The following is a 17,877-nucleotide window of genomic DNA, read 5'->3' on the forward strand; positions in this document are numbered from 1 at the left end:
AAGCGCATAGCATATATATATATATATATATATATATATAATTTCTCCGATAAATCTGACGTTATAAATAGTATGGACAAACACGCATATAATGCATTCATAACGAAAGAGTTGAATGAAGATTATAAGAAGAAGGATCGTAAAAAGATTAACGAGTATAAATAATTTGTTTTATAAAATAGCGAATAAACTGAGATAAAGGGGAAAGAAACATGGCCGATGCCATGGAATCGTTTATTTAGACACATGCTGACACATATGCACATGAAAATATAAGCCTAAAGACGTATGTACATAAATATAGATATAATCCCAAGCACACATATACATGCACATATACACACAAATAAACAGGTATCTACGTGCATAAGGTTGTATCTGTACGTATGTGTGTGTAGGTTGCGGTGTAAGTGTAAATATGCATAGCTGCGATGTATATACGCCGAATGCCACGAGTGCCTATATAAGTGAGTGTATGTCCGGGTGTATGTGAATGTGTATTTTTATGTGCCTACATATGCGGGGCTATAAGTAACAGGATGAGGGATGTGTGTATATATCTATATATATATATATATATATATATATAATATATATATGCGTGTGTGTGCGTGTGAGAGCATGCACACACGCACAGATATGCATATATGTGTGAATGTCTGTCTGTGTGTGTGTCGATGTAGGCAACCACTAAGTCTAAAGATATAGTAATCATATTCTCACAAAAATTCTTGACCATACCGTCGCGTTTGACTGCTATATCCAGCCAACAAAGTTCTCCACACGCTATAGAGGTTCAATCCACTGCTATAAGCACCCCATTTGCATTACATTCTTTTTAGTTTTTATCAAGATTTTAGCAACCACTTCTTGACCATAACTTGACCACCCCCGTTCACTTCAGCGTATTTTTTGTCTTCTTTAATATTTTTATCAACCACTTCCTGGCCACAACTTCTTCACTTCACTAAAATGTTTCTGAACGGCTAGTAACTCACCACCAGCATATAGTCTTGAAGCGAAAACGAGATGTAAACCTTATAATATTTAAAGCTTATTACGTCACTTGATGAGGCTTTCTGCACCATGTGTTGCATCTAATGTCATTGCATCATCCCACTCCCACTAGGGATTAGTGCAGAACAGATCCGAAACGATTGGTGTGCTAAATAAAGCTTCTAGTTAAACTCCGTCTTCCGTATCAATCATTTAATATATATACTTTATTTAAAAGCAGAAGAAATTCAACAAAACCTGTTACTCGGAGTTTCACGTTCCCGTTCGTCGGACAGTTTTGTTAAACAGTTTTTTTTAATAAAGCATATTACTCTACCCCTGGTATTTGAATACTCTTTTTTCCACCTTTTTCACATTTATGTGTTTACTCCGGTATATATATAAACAAAACTGTCCGATTTTAACAAAAACTGTCCGACGAACGGGAACGTGAAACTCCGAGTAACAGGTTTTGTTGAATTTCTGCTGCTTTTAAATAAAGCATATTACTCAACCCCTGGTATTTGAGTACACTTTTTTCCACCTTGTTTCACATTTATGTGTTTACTCCGGTGTATATATATATATATATATATATATTATATATATATATATATATATATATAATATATATATATATATATATACTAGAGCGACGGAAGCTGTACTAATTTCAAAGGTAATATTTATCTCCCACTTAAAGAGGATGTTGTGTTCGAACATGAAAGAACCGCTCCTGGACTTGCGGTGCATATAAGCGCTCGGGTTTATATCAGCTATGATCACTGGTGTTGACAGATAATGTAGTTTCGACCTTCCTTGGCCTTGTAGAGAGAAGAATACGAGGCCATTGACACAAAGATTTTAATTTGGGTGAATAATTATTCTATGTTCGGTTGTTAATATGATTTAACATTAGAAGGAGAAGTATTATACAAATAAAACTAATTTCTACTTACATCCTCATGTACTTGATGTGGAGCGTCCAGGCATCCGTTGTAATCTGCTTTTGCTGCCCACGTGCCATTTTCACTGCACTTTCGTGTTGCGTTTTCTGAAATACAAAATATGTTTATAATATTAGTTTTTCTCTCTAGATATTTTTTCTTTTCTTTAGATTCTCACAATATTTTTCATCACGGCAACATATATACTCTCTCTCTCTCTCTCTCTCTCTCTCTCTCTCTCTCTCTCTCTCTCTCTCTCTCTCTCTTTTACTCTTTTACGTGTTTCAGTCATTTGACTATGGCCATGCTGGAGCACTGTCTTTAGTCGAAGAAATCGACTCCCGGACTTATTCTTTGTAAGCCTAGTACTTATTCTATCGGTCTCTTTTCCCGAACCGCATCGGTTGTCAAGTGATGTTGGGAGACAAACACAGACACACAAACATACACACACACACATACATACATACATATATATATATAATAATATATATATATATATATTATATATATATATATATAATATATATATATATATATATACATATATACGACGGGCTTCTTTCAGTTTCGGTCTACCAAATCCACTCACAAGGCTTTTATCGGCCCGAGGCTATAGTAGAAGACACTTGTCCAAGGTGCCACGCAGTGGGACTGAACCCGGAACCATGTGGTTCGTAAATCAAGCTACTCCTATGCCTACATGTTAAGAAAGTTTGATGGCTCTGTTCAGCATTTTTATATATTTCTAAAGTCTAGTTTGTTTCTTTTTAAATCTATTTATACACACACACACACACACACATACACACACATGTACGTATGCATGTATGTATATCTTCAAATATATTGTTTGCATAGTGTCTTAATATATTTGTAACTATAATTGAAATTGCATTTGCTTATAGAGACTATCCACAGTTACCAGTTAGACCTTTTTTAATGTGCGACGGAGTGAAGTGTACCTTTCACAAGCACCATTTTGTATCACACGTTATCCTACTTGAAATAAGATTACATTATCCTCTCAAAAAACGGGATGAGACAGCCCGGTCATAACAGGAATTAAATGCTGCTCCGTTTCCTTCTTACCTGAACCCATATTCAATATGTATTAGAGCTTCAACGAATTAATGGTGTCTCTTATTACTAATACTTTAGAGTCTCTTGTCAACGATGCAGTATTCTCCTTCGCTCGCGACACTGCGTTGTCAGCCATCACTAATTCTGCACTCTTGCCAGTAAATGATATTGCAATATTTCCCGTCAGTGTCATTACTCATTCTACCGTTACTAACGATACGCTGTCTCAATTGTTAGATTGTTTATAAATATCAGCTATGTACCGATGCATATTATGTGTGCGCGAGTGTTATAAACGATGCGAAAAGTTAATTTAATGAATTTTTCTCTATCGTGCGAGGGTGAATTCTATTTTCTCTAAAGACTTCGCTGATGACAGATGGACACTATTAAGCTATACTTCGTTGTAGGGACTCTGTGTGTGTGTGTGTGTGCGCGCGCGTTCAGAGTTACCACCTCGAATTTAAACTCCCTTCACACCTTACATAGCCATAAATATGCTATGCTAGAAGACACAAGTCCAAGGTGCCACGCAGTAGGACTGAACCCGGAACCATGTGGTTGGTAAGTAAGCTGCTTACCACACAGCCACACAGCTGTCCTACATGTATATATGTATGTATATATATATATATATATATATATATATTATAATAATATGTATGTATGTATGTAATATATATATATATATATCTGTGTGTGTATGTATATATATATATATATATTAATATATTAAGGTATGTAAAAATACACATGACAAGACGTATAACTCTTAGAAGACGATACAATTAAACATTGACAGGACATTCAAACCCCTCAGTCTTCAGTCAAGAACCGGATCATCGTAGTAATTTCGGCTGATTAATCTTGAATTACTAGATCACGGCCAGCCCTCCAAGAAAACTAAGCAACGGGCATTAGAAAAACTAAGCTGGAACGTAGATTTCCTGGAAGAAGGATCGAATGCATACGAACACACAGGACAGCAAGGGACAGATATAAAAAAAAACAAAAACAAAATGGAATACAGAAACATGAAATACAGAAGCATTAACGGTGAAAACAACAAGTGGTCTTACGACTGATACAAGCAAACAAATTTTTTCTCTGGCGCATTGGAAAGCCTTTAATAGCGCGGACGAAAACCAACGATGTTAACACACGAGGGTCAGGAGCTGAAAGGCATTTCGGCCAACAGTCACGTGAAGAGAAGAGGGAAAAGAAAAGAAAGAGAAGCAAAGGAAGAGAGAGAGAGAAGGGGGACAAAACGCAACAAAGAGAGGAAGAGAGAGAAAGAAGGATCAGAGAGGAGAAGGGATGGGGTCGAAGAATGACCTGTAGTGCAGAGCGAGACAAAGAATGGAGGGTAGTGGAAGACTAGACCAAAGGATCAGAGGAAAGAGAAGATTAATAGAGAGAAAAGAGAGATAGAGGGGGACAGATCAAGTAAAATGAGAGAGAGAGAGAGACAAACAGAGAGTCGTACCAATTATTAGAATATGTGTTCACATTAATGATAAGGGGGGTACGGGGCATATAATATATTATATATATATGTATGTATATATATATATATAATATATATATAATACACATATATATACAATATATATATATATATATATATATATATATATACATACATATATATATATATATATATTATATTAAATTATAGACAAAACCACTATTAGGCCAATCAAACAATGAAAGGCTTAAGCCCATACATAAATTAATTTATATTATTTAAATAAGTACAATTATTAAAAAATATAATTAATATCCACTACGATCGTTTCCTGCTACTGTCATCAAATATACAAGGGCAAAAGGAAATTTTATTTTTATGCCAATATGCTGGCAATTTCCACATTTCATTATACGTTCAATATTAATTCACGTCGTGCGGAAATCGAGGAAAGGTAGCTAACAGAATTTTTTTTTAAAGTTCGTTATTTCTATATTGAAATTGATTGAATATAGAAATAAAGAAGTTAGCTAACTTTCCTCGATTTCAGCACGACGTGAAAGTATGTTATCAGCATATCGGCATAAAAATAGATTTTTCTTTTGCCCTTGTTTATAAGTTGTTTATAATGTTAGCCTTTAAAGGTATTTTTATACGCTGCCACTTTTGATGAAATTTTTTTCTGAAAAAAATTTTAACCTATATATATATATAAGTTTGTTTTTTTTTGTGCTTTTTCATGGGCTCCTAAGGAGCGTTTTGTTCGAATACCTTGCTGCGCATTTGTTTGGGATTTTTAAATTCCTGGATTTTCCTGAAGAGAATGCTGCAAAATGGTCTCCTTATTCAATCAGAATTTGGAAATTTGCAGCCTTTGAAACATGTGTAGAAAATAATAAAAGGAATTCTGTAGAATCTTCGTTCAGCTCCATTTCTTTCCTTCACTAAATATATTAAACTTCAATTATCCGCGCTAAGGCACGGTTGCGACACCCCAAGGTCGTAACTTCAACCGTGTTTTTTCTGTTGTGATTTTTTGCTACCCAGGTATCGGTTAAATACTGAATAATCCTTAACAAGATAATTCATTTATCCATTTCAATAAATATATATATATATATATACAATTCATAAATAAGGGCAAACGAAAGTGTTTTGCTTCTTCCATGGGTATGAGTAAGTATCTCATTTATTTCTTTTGCCACATGTATCACTGACGAAGAGAGGGCTGTTATAAGCTAACCCTGAAATCGGTCCGGTATGGTAATAATGGAATTTTAGAAATTTCTGTCCACCTTTTTTCGGGTAGCGTGCGTATTGTGAAAAAATTACACGGTTAATGGACAATATGTCCAACTTTTCGGCATATTTGGCATTAGAAATTTTTTCGCTTGCCCTTATTTATGAATTGTTTATAAATTTAACCTTTAAAGGTATTTTTTAATATGCTGGACATTGATAAATGTTTTTGGGAAAAGAACTTTTTCGAAAAAAATGTTATCCTACACTTAGTATATTATATATATATACTATATATATATATATATATATATCTATATATATATATATATTATATATTGTGTGTGTGTGTGTATCTACATATATGTATGTATATATACATATATATTTTCATACTCACACACATAGAGGTAAAACCACTTAGGCTAGAGTTGTGACAGTATCAATACTAAATATCAATACTTCAATAAATGTATGCGTCCAGAAAAAGCTATTATTTCCTTCCAGACCTACGAACAATAGTCATCGTACTCGTAGAGTTAAGTAGGGAAAATTATGTTAGTATTAACATATCGATGGTGACAGTGGCGGAATAAGAAAAAAGGTATGACAAAAAAAAAGAAATGGATGGAACGATATATGCACAAGGGAAAAGATAGATATGTGAAAGGATGATAATGATGATGATGAAGAAGTCGATAACAACAATGGTAATGATTTTGATGATGACAACTATGAGGAAAACGATGAAGATTGCAAGGAAGAAGACGATTATACCAATAAACTTTTCTACTCTAGACATAAGGCCCAAAATTTTGGGGGAGGGAGCCAGTCGATTAGATCGACCCCAATACACAATTGATACTTAATTTATCGATCCGAAAGGATGAAATGCAAAGTCGACCTCGGAGGAATTTGAACTCAGAACCTAACGGCAGACGAAATACCTATTTCTTTACTACCCACAAGGGGCTAAACACAGAGAGGACAAACGAGGACAGACAAACAGATGAAGTCGACTATATCGACCCCAGTGCGTAACTGGTACTTATTTAATCGACCCCGAAAGGAGGAAAGGCAAAGTCGACCTCGGCGGAATTTGAACTCAGAACGTAGCGGCAGACGAAATAACACTAAGCTAACGTTTCTGCTAGCTCACCGCCTTACGATCATAATAATAATGATGATGATAATTTTAATGATAGCGACAGAGATTCACAGTGGTTGGGGTGGTAGGAGAGTAATGGTCATGGTAGTAGGGGGTACTACTACTGCTATTGATAGTAATGTCTCTGATGATTATTATGATTATGATGGTAATGATAGTAGTTGTTATAGATATAATAATGAAGGTTATGATTGTGGTGATTGATGATTATAATGATGATAAGGAGATAGAATGTTTTCTAGATAGAAAATTAAAATAGTCATATCACAAGGGTGTCCGAGAGGGAAGTGCTACAGAAATTGGATGAATCAGCTCAGACGCCCTTTCTTTTGTGTATACAAGTACATGTGTATACATATATATATTTATATATGTATATATATATATATATATATATATATATATATATATATATATGCGTGCGTGTATGTGTGTGTGTATGTATATGTATATACAATTGCAGCGTAGAAGGTGTTTATAAGCCATTTGAAAACACAGGTCAAGGTACTTGCTATGACAGTACATATCCATGATATGTGCTTGTGTGTGTGTTTGTATGTATGTATGTATGTATGTAGACAGACATTTAGGCAGACAAACAGACAGAGAGACAGGCATGCAGGCAGGCAGGCAGGCAGAGAGACAGGCAGGCAGGCAGGCAGGCAGGCATGCAGACAGACAGACAGACAGACAGATAGATAGATAGATAGATAGATAGATAGGTAGATAGATAGATAGATAGATAGATAGATAGATAGAGAGACAGACAGACAGACAGACAGACAGATAGATAGATAGATAGATAGATAGATAGATAGATAGATAGATAGATAGATAGATAGATAGATAGATAGATAGATAGATAGATAGATAGATAGATAGATATTGGCATTCAAGTACATATATGCACTGATAGTCAAGTACATGTATATTTCTGTACGAAGTGCTGACAGAATTTCTGAATTACTGAACTACGTTAACATTTACTCCAAAAATAAAAGAAAGAAAGAAAACCATAGGAATCTACACCGCCACTTTGCATCCAGTATCTCCCTTAGACTATCTTATCATTTGCCAATAAACGAATATCGACCGAAGCAGTAACTTACTAAATTGTTATATTATTTAGCATTAGCTATGAAGAAATATCTCTGACGTAAATCTCATGCTAACACCACAAAGACGCCGAAACGGCAACAGAAATGAGGACATTAGACAGTTCATACTTCGATACCATATTGAAGTAGACATCCGCAATACTAAAACTTCTTTGTTTCACTTAGAAAACATTTCCTTACAAACCATAATTACTATAGGTTTCTCAAGAAAAATACGATCAAAATCATATTTTTTAGCACACGTAAAATTGACATGAATTTAGTTACATTTAACCTTCACAAAGCCAAAATCGGTTATTGCACGAGTATCAATAAATGTCCTTTCGATAACAACCACTTATCTAAGCTTATTGTCAGTAAATGTATTGTCAACACCTTTTATGAATTTTATATAGGCATGACATTCAACCCTGTTAAATCGCATCATTATTCCCACTCTTATTTTGATACTTCGTTAAATAATCTGCAGACGCAGTTTAAAGACATCATACGCCCCCTGACTGAAAATCTTATCCACACTAAAATCTAACAACGGAAACTTCCAACTGCGTAGCCTTTGCATTCACCAAACATAACCTTCCTAACAGAATCACATCTTCAGTTCAGAAGACTACATGGAGCTATAAACACTTCAATCTTTACGATTTCCCCAAACGGTTTGACTTCCTCTTTTGTAATTTTATTTCTTCAATTATCTGCAGGCTTCTTTTTGATTTTTTTTACTTGCGTTAATTTTTCCCATCTTTCACTTATATATTCATTCATTCTTGTATTCATGCATCTTATTTATTTGATAATTTAATCCTTAACCATTCACTAGTTTACCTGTCGATAATCCACTCTAGTACCGTATCTATATGTCACCTATACCTGTTAACTATGCATAAGTGATGGTATACCAACTTATGTATTGCTGTATTTATAAATCACTGTATAGCGAGTGAATGCATTTATCTATCTATACCAATATTAACTATATTATCTATATGTGAATATATATGTACGTTGATAGATTATACATGCACATATATGTATATATATATATATATTATATATATATATATATAATATATATATATATATATATATTATATATATATATATATATGCATGTGTTTATGTGTGAGTTTCTGTGTATTTTTTGCTTTTTTATATTCAAATATGAGGCTTGTATATTATTATTATTACTATCAATATTATTAATACTATGTATTTTGTGAATTTCTTGTATTCATAAAATATGTAGGAACCTATAAACACTTCAGTCATCTCGATTCACTCAAACATTAAAATCCTGCAACTATAATTTTTTTCTTTGCCGCCAGAGCGGACTGGAACAACTGCAATCATCACCATTGCCATCATCGTTATTAGCTTCATTGACATCACTACCATCACATTATTTGCACTTTCATTTTTCATTCTCTCTTTCAATATCCTTTTTACTACCACTATCATCATCATCATTATCACTTATAGCAACAGTTATACTTACAAAAACATACATAAATATATACATAAATATATACGAAAATACATACAAATATGCTCATATTTGGCAATGACTCAAGAAAGTTTGTCAACCACACGACGAATATAATTTCAATAGCCTGTATATCTCCGCAATCTTCCAGTGATCGATGTTGCGCATACCATGAGAATATTGTATGTTGCATTTGTTAGAGCAGACATTTGACTCTATGAAAGTCACAGCTGTCTACATACAGAGCTGTGCTGGTACAACTTAGGTATATTCGATTGTACACTTGTAAAGACGTGCAATTTGAGCATCAAGTCAAACAACTTAAACTCAACAGCAACAATGGTCAGTGGCACTGACAAGATTGGTGTTAAACAGGGGAATAGAGGCAGTGACACGAAATCACTGTAGAAGGAATTTGAGTGTCACATCGTATCACTCAGCTAACTCTTACTGAACAATGAACGAGAAATGAGTTGATCATGTGTGCACTCAAAATCGAAAATAATGACATCATGAGATTAGTTGAACAACCGCTGAGTAAGTACTGTGAATGTACAGCTGTTGCATATGAACCAAGGGTAACTGGGCTGACCTATCTAAACAGAAACCTAGAAGTGAAACACTCATCAAATCATTAAATTGCTGTGCCTCTGTAGACATCCTGAAAGCTACAGAAATTCAGATGCATTGACAGGAAGATTAGCTTCTCCTGGACCCACTTTACTATTCAGAAACAAAAGATGGCTTCTAAATATCAGACGAATAAGAAAAATAAGGATGTCACTAAATCTTCAGGTTTTGATAGAAAATGTTGGTTGTCCCATATCAGTAGAGAGATTATCAAATATACCATCAGTAACTGTCCAAAAATATCTGCAAGTTATTCCTTCGCAGGTGTCATGGCATTGTTGCCAAAACAACTTACGTTGCTTTTCAATGGAAGAATTTACTTGAATGCCTAAGGCATTCTTGACCCGCGTTAAAAATACTTGTGGAACACTCCAATAAGAACAACAATCCGGTTCAAATGTGATATGCTTGATATTGTTCCATGAAACAAGGAACAAAAATTATGCACTATTGTTGAAGTCAGCTGCCCAACGAATAAGTATCTAAAATTAAAGAAAACAGTATTTTTGGTGAACTAATGGGAAACTTACAATCTTATATCCGGACTATAGATTTTCATTTGTATCTTAAGTACAGAGATTTGCACAAAAGCCAAGAAATGTTTCCGTTTGTTAAGAAAGAACGTAGCAAATTTATTGGCATACTTCTAGTACGATCAATTAATGGTACCATGAAAATCTAAAAAAAAATTGTAAGAACTTTTCATTTAAGTTTCTTTGAATTAAGAAGTGTCCACAGTTGCAAGTGCATATGATGTATACAAGCACGTACATACTTAAACTTTAATGAAAAATATACGCTTGTGAACTAAAGTGGTATACGCATACATCACCCGAGTGTAACTTTATAAAATCATATACACTGACGCATCCAAATATTTGTAAATTCTTGCAACTATCTTGACCAAATCAAATAGCCTTATCACCTTTACTGCATGCCCTTCTCTTTTTTTTAAGATAGCTGTGCGGGATTAGAGGATGATTTGACTGTTATTTCAAAGCTGCGCAGTCACGTAGTATCACCCTTACTGGCTAACGGGAAGATTTTATTATATGTACATTTTATGCATATGTGAACGTATTCTTGTCTGTGCGTGTGTATGTATGAATAAGTGTGTAATGTGTGAGCGAGTGTGTATGTGTGCGTGTGTGTGTGTATGTTTGTGTTTGTGCATAGATATTAATCACACAAGACATTTTTCTTGTAACTCTTTCGAATAATCTACAAGAAGTTGTTTCTATTCTTATATTGTTTTATTTCTTGGAATTACTTTTTTAAACTGATCTGCTTTTTCTCACTAATCACAACGTTTTATCCTGCTGTAATTCCTAAACTCTTTCAACGAAATGAATGCGCTATTTCTTTATGTGACTTGTTTGTAAATGTCATTATATTATGGTTCAATATTTGTAAAGTGTGAAATTTGCAACGAATTTTAACTGAATACCATATGGCCTCAGATAACTGTCTAAGGTTTCTAGCCAGGAATATTTAATATATAAGAGATTAGTTGCAACACATATATCATACCGAAAAGTTACTACATTGAAATAAATGTTTTGACTCCTCTGTACATACGCGAATATTTCTAACAAGCTACACCATCGTACTATCTTTCAAGACATGTCACTCAGTTCAGCTAACAACGAGATAAATCGTAAAATTAAAATAGATGTACAATAAAATCGTTGGAAACTAAAAGATAGTAATGTCGACTCATTCTAGACAAACGTTGACAGTCAATAGAAGCAGCCATCTGCTAACAGCGGATTTCAAATATCCAAAGAAACTTTGCCCCAACAAACTGAGCTGAATTTTAGGGTTATCATTCCAAAAAATAAATACGTTTCAACAACAGCTGATATGAACTGGGTAATAGCTCCTAGTTGACAATTGCCATAAAACAGAACAGCTGGGTTGTTTTTCGTTTGTCAAATCGATGTTGTTTTTATTAATAAAGCAAATAATTAATCGGTCATGCCCGGTTTCAAGGCTGCTCTGTTTTCGTGGTTCAAACTGTTAACATGAATAATGGACTTATTTGCTCTATCGATTCAAACAATATCGACAGCTTAAAACCTATAGAATTCTGCAAATCGACAACTGCCAAAAAAATTCATTCAAGAAAGTACAGCAAAAGAATGAATGGAAAACAAAGAGAACAAATAAAGGAATATTTAACCAAAGAATCATATAATGAATAGCTCTAGATATATATCAAGATGTTTACAAATGCTTTATAAATTATACCAAGGCATAAAGGAGAGTAAAAATGAGAAGACGCTCGAAGGTCTATCAGAATACAATTAAAAAATTGAACAGGGAATACCTCGGAATTTAAGAATAAGAAAGTGCTTAAAAACCGAGGATTAGCCTATAATTTATTTAACTTATGCCCAGAGATCACTTATAGAACATTGCAGCTATTGTAAATGACAATGGAATATCCTATACAATAGAAATTACAGTTAAGTAAACGAAGTGGTAATCAGTAATATCATAGATAAATATTACAGTTAAGGGAAAGAGAATTGGACAGATTGAATATCATAATCCTGGGATGTATTCAATAAGGAAACGTAGAAAGTGAAGAAATAAAGAAGAGAATTAAAATAATTCGAAATGTATTTAACAAAAAACAACAGTTAAACAGGCTAGTGAAGAACTTAATATCAACAGCAAAAAAAGCTGTAACTAAGACATTATTTAAAGTTCTGTGTATTATTATAAGGAAAGCGCTCAATATACACAAAACTGTTATCAAATATATTATAAGCCTTTCAGATGAAGGCATAAAGAAATGTTTAGGCATATAGATGTAGGCATATGTTGATGTAGGGACATAGGTGTAGGTATATAGAAGGTTGTAATCATTATGATCAAAACATAAAACTAATGAGGAAGGACTAAAGGGGCAAACATTATAAAAAGAAAAGAAAACTAAAATATTGTAGGGGCTTAATTGGAAAATATAATTACGGTTAATACAATGTAAGATGAATGGGCAAAAAAGGAAAAGTGAAACCAAGACATGTGGATAGATATGAAGAAGGGAGCAGGATTAAGACAGGACAGAAAGAATATCGTGATGGTAAACATCCAGCTGGTTTCAGTGCTCTTTGTTTAAGTGAATACAGCTTTCGGGTGAATATATGAGTTAGTTAATGCATGCATGCGTGTAGATGCGTGCGGGGTTAAACTTGCTTCTATATAGTCAGCATGCATATCACTTAAGCACACAAGTGCGTGTGTGTGTGCGTGTTTCCTTACTATTTGTGTGTGCGTGTTTCGTTACTACTTGTGTGTGCGTATTTTGTTACTGCTTATGTGTATCTGTGTGTCTGTGGAGGCGCAATGGCCCAGTGGTTAGGGCAGCGGACTCGCGGTCGTAGGATCGCGGTTTCGATTCCCAGACCGGGCGTTGTGAGTGTTTATTGAGCGAAAACACCTGAAGCTCCATGAGGCTCCGGCAGGGGATGGTGGTGATCCCTGCTGTACTCTTTCACCACAACTTTCTCTCACTCTTACTTCCTGTTTCTGTTGTACCTGTATTTCAAAGGGCCGGCCTTGTCACTCTCTTGTGTCACGCTGAATATCCCCGAGAACTACGTTAAGGGTACACGTGTCTGTGGAGTGCTCAGCCACTTACACGTTAATTTCACGAGCAGGCTGTTCCGTTGATTCGGATCAACCGGAACCCTCGTCGTCGTAACCGACGGAGTGCTTCAATCTGTGTGTCTGTCAGATATACGTGTGATTGTGAGCATAGGAACATCAAATGAAAAGTTTCTGGAATGTTTTACAAACTAATACTCATCCTCCACTAATTTGGATCATAAGAATCGGTTTCCGTTTGTTTTGTTCCCTTTTTTTTTTTGAGGGCCCCAGTATTTTTAGATGTTTTTGCAGATTTGTTGCCCAGTGAATCTATAATATCCAAAACAAATAAAAATCTATAACCCGGATATAAAAGGTGTTTCTCATAGGTCCTTTGCTGATGTCCCTTTTTCCCCAATTTTTAACGCGAGACACCACCCGGACAACTGTCCATACTTTTGTTCACTGACACATTGAAGAATATTTGGCCTGTTATGCTTATACCAGATCGATACTTTGCTGGTATGTTCCAATATTATAATTTTAAGATATGAATACATTCTAGTTATGACATGCTTTGTTATAGCTATTACGACAATCCTCTAGGGCAGGTATCGATGACGTAGGCAATATTTCCTTATTGGTCTGATACACTGTGGAGATATAGAGATATTCTTTTCTCTCTTGATGATCAGGTACATAGTAGATGTCTTCTGTTCTTCGACTGAAAAGGCATAACCTTGTAGGTGTATATGATGTGCATATGCAAGTCAATGAAAGACTACTATTCTCGTCAATGTTGCTGATAGTCTCTAACTTACGCGACATGTGATCGGACGTAACCTTCCGCTAATATGAACATTTTCCCTTCAATTTTCTGCTTACATAAGTTAATCTACTTTTGGTTCAAATGAAAGAGCTGTACTTAGACAAGAGTTCTTCACCTAACCTAATATTATTTTTGCTGTGTGTGCCTATATGCATGAATAGTATACTCTGTGTGTGCGTATGTATGTATGTATGTATGTATGTATGTATGTATGTATGTATGTATGTATGTATGTATGTATGTACGTATGTAGATATCGCAGAGTAAAAAGCTAGGTTGGTGATGCGAGGTAAATAGAATAACGACTAAACAGTTGCTTTTTTCCGAATGAGAGTCAGCACCTGGAAAGTTTGCCTTCATGGTATGGTGGAAACCTGTATAAGGATTTTGTGCAAGAAAAGCAGCTGCCCATGCATCTAAGTCTCACCTCTCTATGCTTCCGATGTTGTCCAGGACGAAAGCAATACCGTTGCAAATTTACACTCATGTTCTCCCATACGTTGGTTTCAGAACGAGGAGAGCAGAAAGACATATCGTTTGACATCCCACCAAATGCTCTGACAATTCCACCAATTTTCGGCCCCGGATTAGCAATTCTGAAAGGATGGACGGTAAAGATGATCTCGGCATAATTTGAACTCAATGCGCAGAGACTCAGAACAAGTAATACAAGTTATTCTATCTGACATTCTAACATATATTTAATAATTTATCGATCTATCTATCTATTTATCCATAAACATGCATATATATATATATATAATATATGGATGTATGTATATATACATACATACATATATATATTATATATATATATATATATATATATATATATATATATATAATATACAATAAGATATAACGACAAATTAATATTATATATTAAATACGTTATAATATAGGTGGCTAAAGCAATTAAAAATGTAGAATACATAAATAAGGGTGCAAAATAGCACCTACAATTGCTAGAAATAAGAGCTAAAAATATAACTTGAATAGCCACACAAAATCACTAACCTCATGAACATTTCATGATGTTATTGATTTTGTGTGGTATTCGAGTAAAATTTCTTAGCTCTTATTTCTAGCAATTGTAGGTGCTATTTCGCATCCATATATATATATATATATATATATAATACAAATATTAAGAGAGAGTCTACATGTGGTCACTCTAACGCTAGATATAGATCCGCAAAGGGAATCCACCACTAAAGAATTGTTCTCTCTCTTAATATTTGTAATAATTTTTACTGTATCCCAGTCTTTTTATACGCTAGGCCACTTGGTGTTTTAAATTGATATTATTAATTAATATTCAATTTTTTTCACCCTTATTGTGATTTTAATTATAAATTAATTTGTTCTCAAACCGGCAGTAAATTACTGGGGTAGTATTTGCATCCGGGGATTCAACGCGCCAGAATGAGGATATTTGAACGTAACTACGAATATAATCGGCTGTGCCGTTCGCCTTTGCTCGGCTTCGTGTGTATTTTGCCGTTCGGTCCAGCAAATTATATTTTTGATATACTCTACTGACGATTCGGAAATGATTGTGTAAATAAAATTACACTATCTATTAACGATGAAACAATTGTATAGAGTTAATCTTTTTTTTTTTTTTTTGAATGCTCGCTTACATTCTTGGCGTGTTGTATTAATTCTTCAGAACAATTCTTTAGTGGTGGATTCCCTTTGCGGATCTCTATGTCTAGCGTTAGAGTGACCACATGTGGACTCTCTCTAAATATTTGTATTAATAATTTTTCCTGTATCCCAGTCTTTTTATACGCTAGGACACTTGGTGTTTTAATTTATGTTATTAATTAATATTCAATTTTTTTCACCCTTATTGTGATTTTAATTATAAATTAATTTGTTCTCAAACCGGCAGTAAATTACTGGGGTAGTATTTGCATCCGGGGATTCAACGCGCCAGAATGAGGATATTTGAACGTAACTACGAATATAATCGGCTGTGCCGTTCGCCTTTGCTCGGCTTCGTGTGTATTTTGCCGTTCGGTCCAGCAAATTATATTTTTGATATACTCTACTGACGATTCGGAAATGATTGTGTAAATAAAATTACACTATCTATTAACGATGAAACAATTGTATAGAGTTAATCTTTTTTTTTTTTTTTGAATGCTCGCTTACATTCTTGGCGTGTTGTATTAATTCTTCAGAACAATTCTTTAGTGGTGGATTCCCTTTGCGGATCTCTATGTCTAGCGTTAGAGTGACCACATGTGGACTCTCTCTAAATATTTGTATTAATAATTTTTCCTGTATCCCAGTCTTTTTATACGCTAGGACACTTGGTGTTTTAAATTTATGTTATTAATTAATATTCAATTTTTTTCACCCTTATTGTGATTTTATATATATATATTGTTGTATTTGGGGATGTTCATGTTGCCAGTTTAGCCAATGAAATCACACAAAATGTATATTTGGTGTTCACTTGCTTCAGCTTTATTTCAAATTTATTGTATTTCGCCCACAGTTCTTTCGTCACACTTCTGTGACCTCATCAGTGGTCCTTTGCTTTCTTATTTCTTTTTTGTGTCTCTCCTTTCTAACGGTCTTATATTTTGTTTTTCTGTTATATATGTCTTTATTTGCGCATGCGTATATACCTCTGTGTGTCTATGTTTATTAAGCGTGGGGTGGCAATATTTATGATACCTGCGTTATCACGTTCGTTTAATTTAATTTAATTTGTTTTTATCTACGTTTTCATTTCTTTCATCTTTGTATTAATTTAATTTAATATATTATATTTTTTATGTATAGTTTTCTATTTAGGCTAGGTTTATCTTCTATTATTTGTGTACCTTCCGTAATTTGTCTAAGCGTTGCGTCCGTTCCATATGTGGACAAGTTTTCAACTTTTATGTTGTTGAGTGAGGTCCCGTGTTCCCGCTCGCCATGCCGGTATAGAACCGATGAGCTATTCTCTTCCTTAAGTTCCCTCCAATGCACAGATATATATATACATATATATATATATACACACATGTGTACATGTACTTGTAGATCCACCATAATGTTGGTAAATGTAGTTCATCACAATATGGACGCCATATTGCAAATTTCTTATTAATTGTCCAAACATGTCCTCTTTCTTTTGTATTTTTCGAACCACATTGGTGTTCAGAGTACATATATGTATGTATGTATGTATATATGCATGTATGTATGTATGTATGTATGTATGTATGTATGTATGTATGTATGTATGTGCATACAAACACTAACTGCAGATAAATACATCACGGGGCATCAATCACTTTATCGATTTCGACTTTTCAGC

General features: G+C 34.2%; 1 protein-coding gene across 1 annotated transcript in view; it reads right to left on the reverse strand.

Annotated features, from left to right (window-relative positions):
* Nucleotides 1-17,877, reverse strand: part of LOC115215927 (corticotropin-releasing factor receptor 2-like) — a 365,649-nt gene that overhangs the window by 201,889 nt on the left and 145,883 nt on the right. Inside the window, exon 3 of the mRNA XM_029785287.2 lies at nt 1,956-2,050. Coding sequence (XP_029641147.2) covers nt 1,956-2,050 — 95 coding nt within the window. The remainder of the gene's footprint in view (nt 1-1,955; nt 2,051-17,877) is intronic.

This window comes from Octopus sinensis, linkage group LG9 (assembly GCF_006345805.1).
Source record: "Octopus sinensis linkage group LG9, ASM634580v1, whole genome shotgun sequence".
NCBI lineage: Eukaryota > Metazoa > Mollusca > Cephalopoda > Octopoda > Octopodidae > Octopus > Octopus sinensis.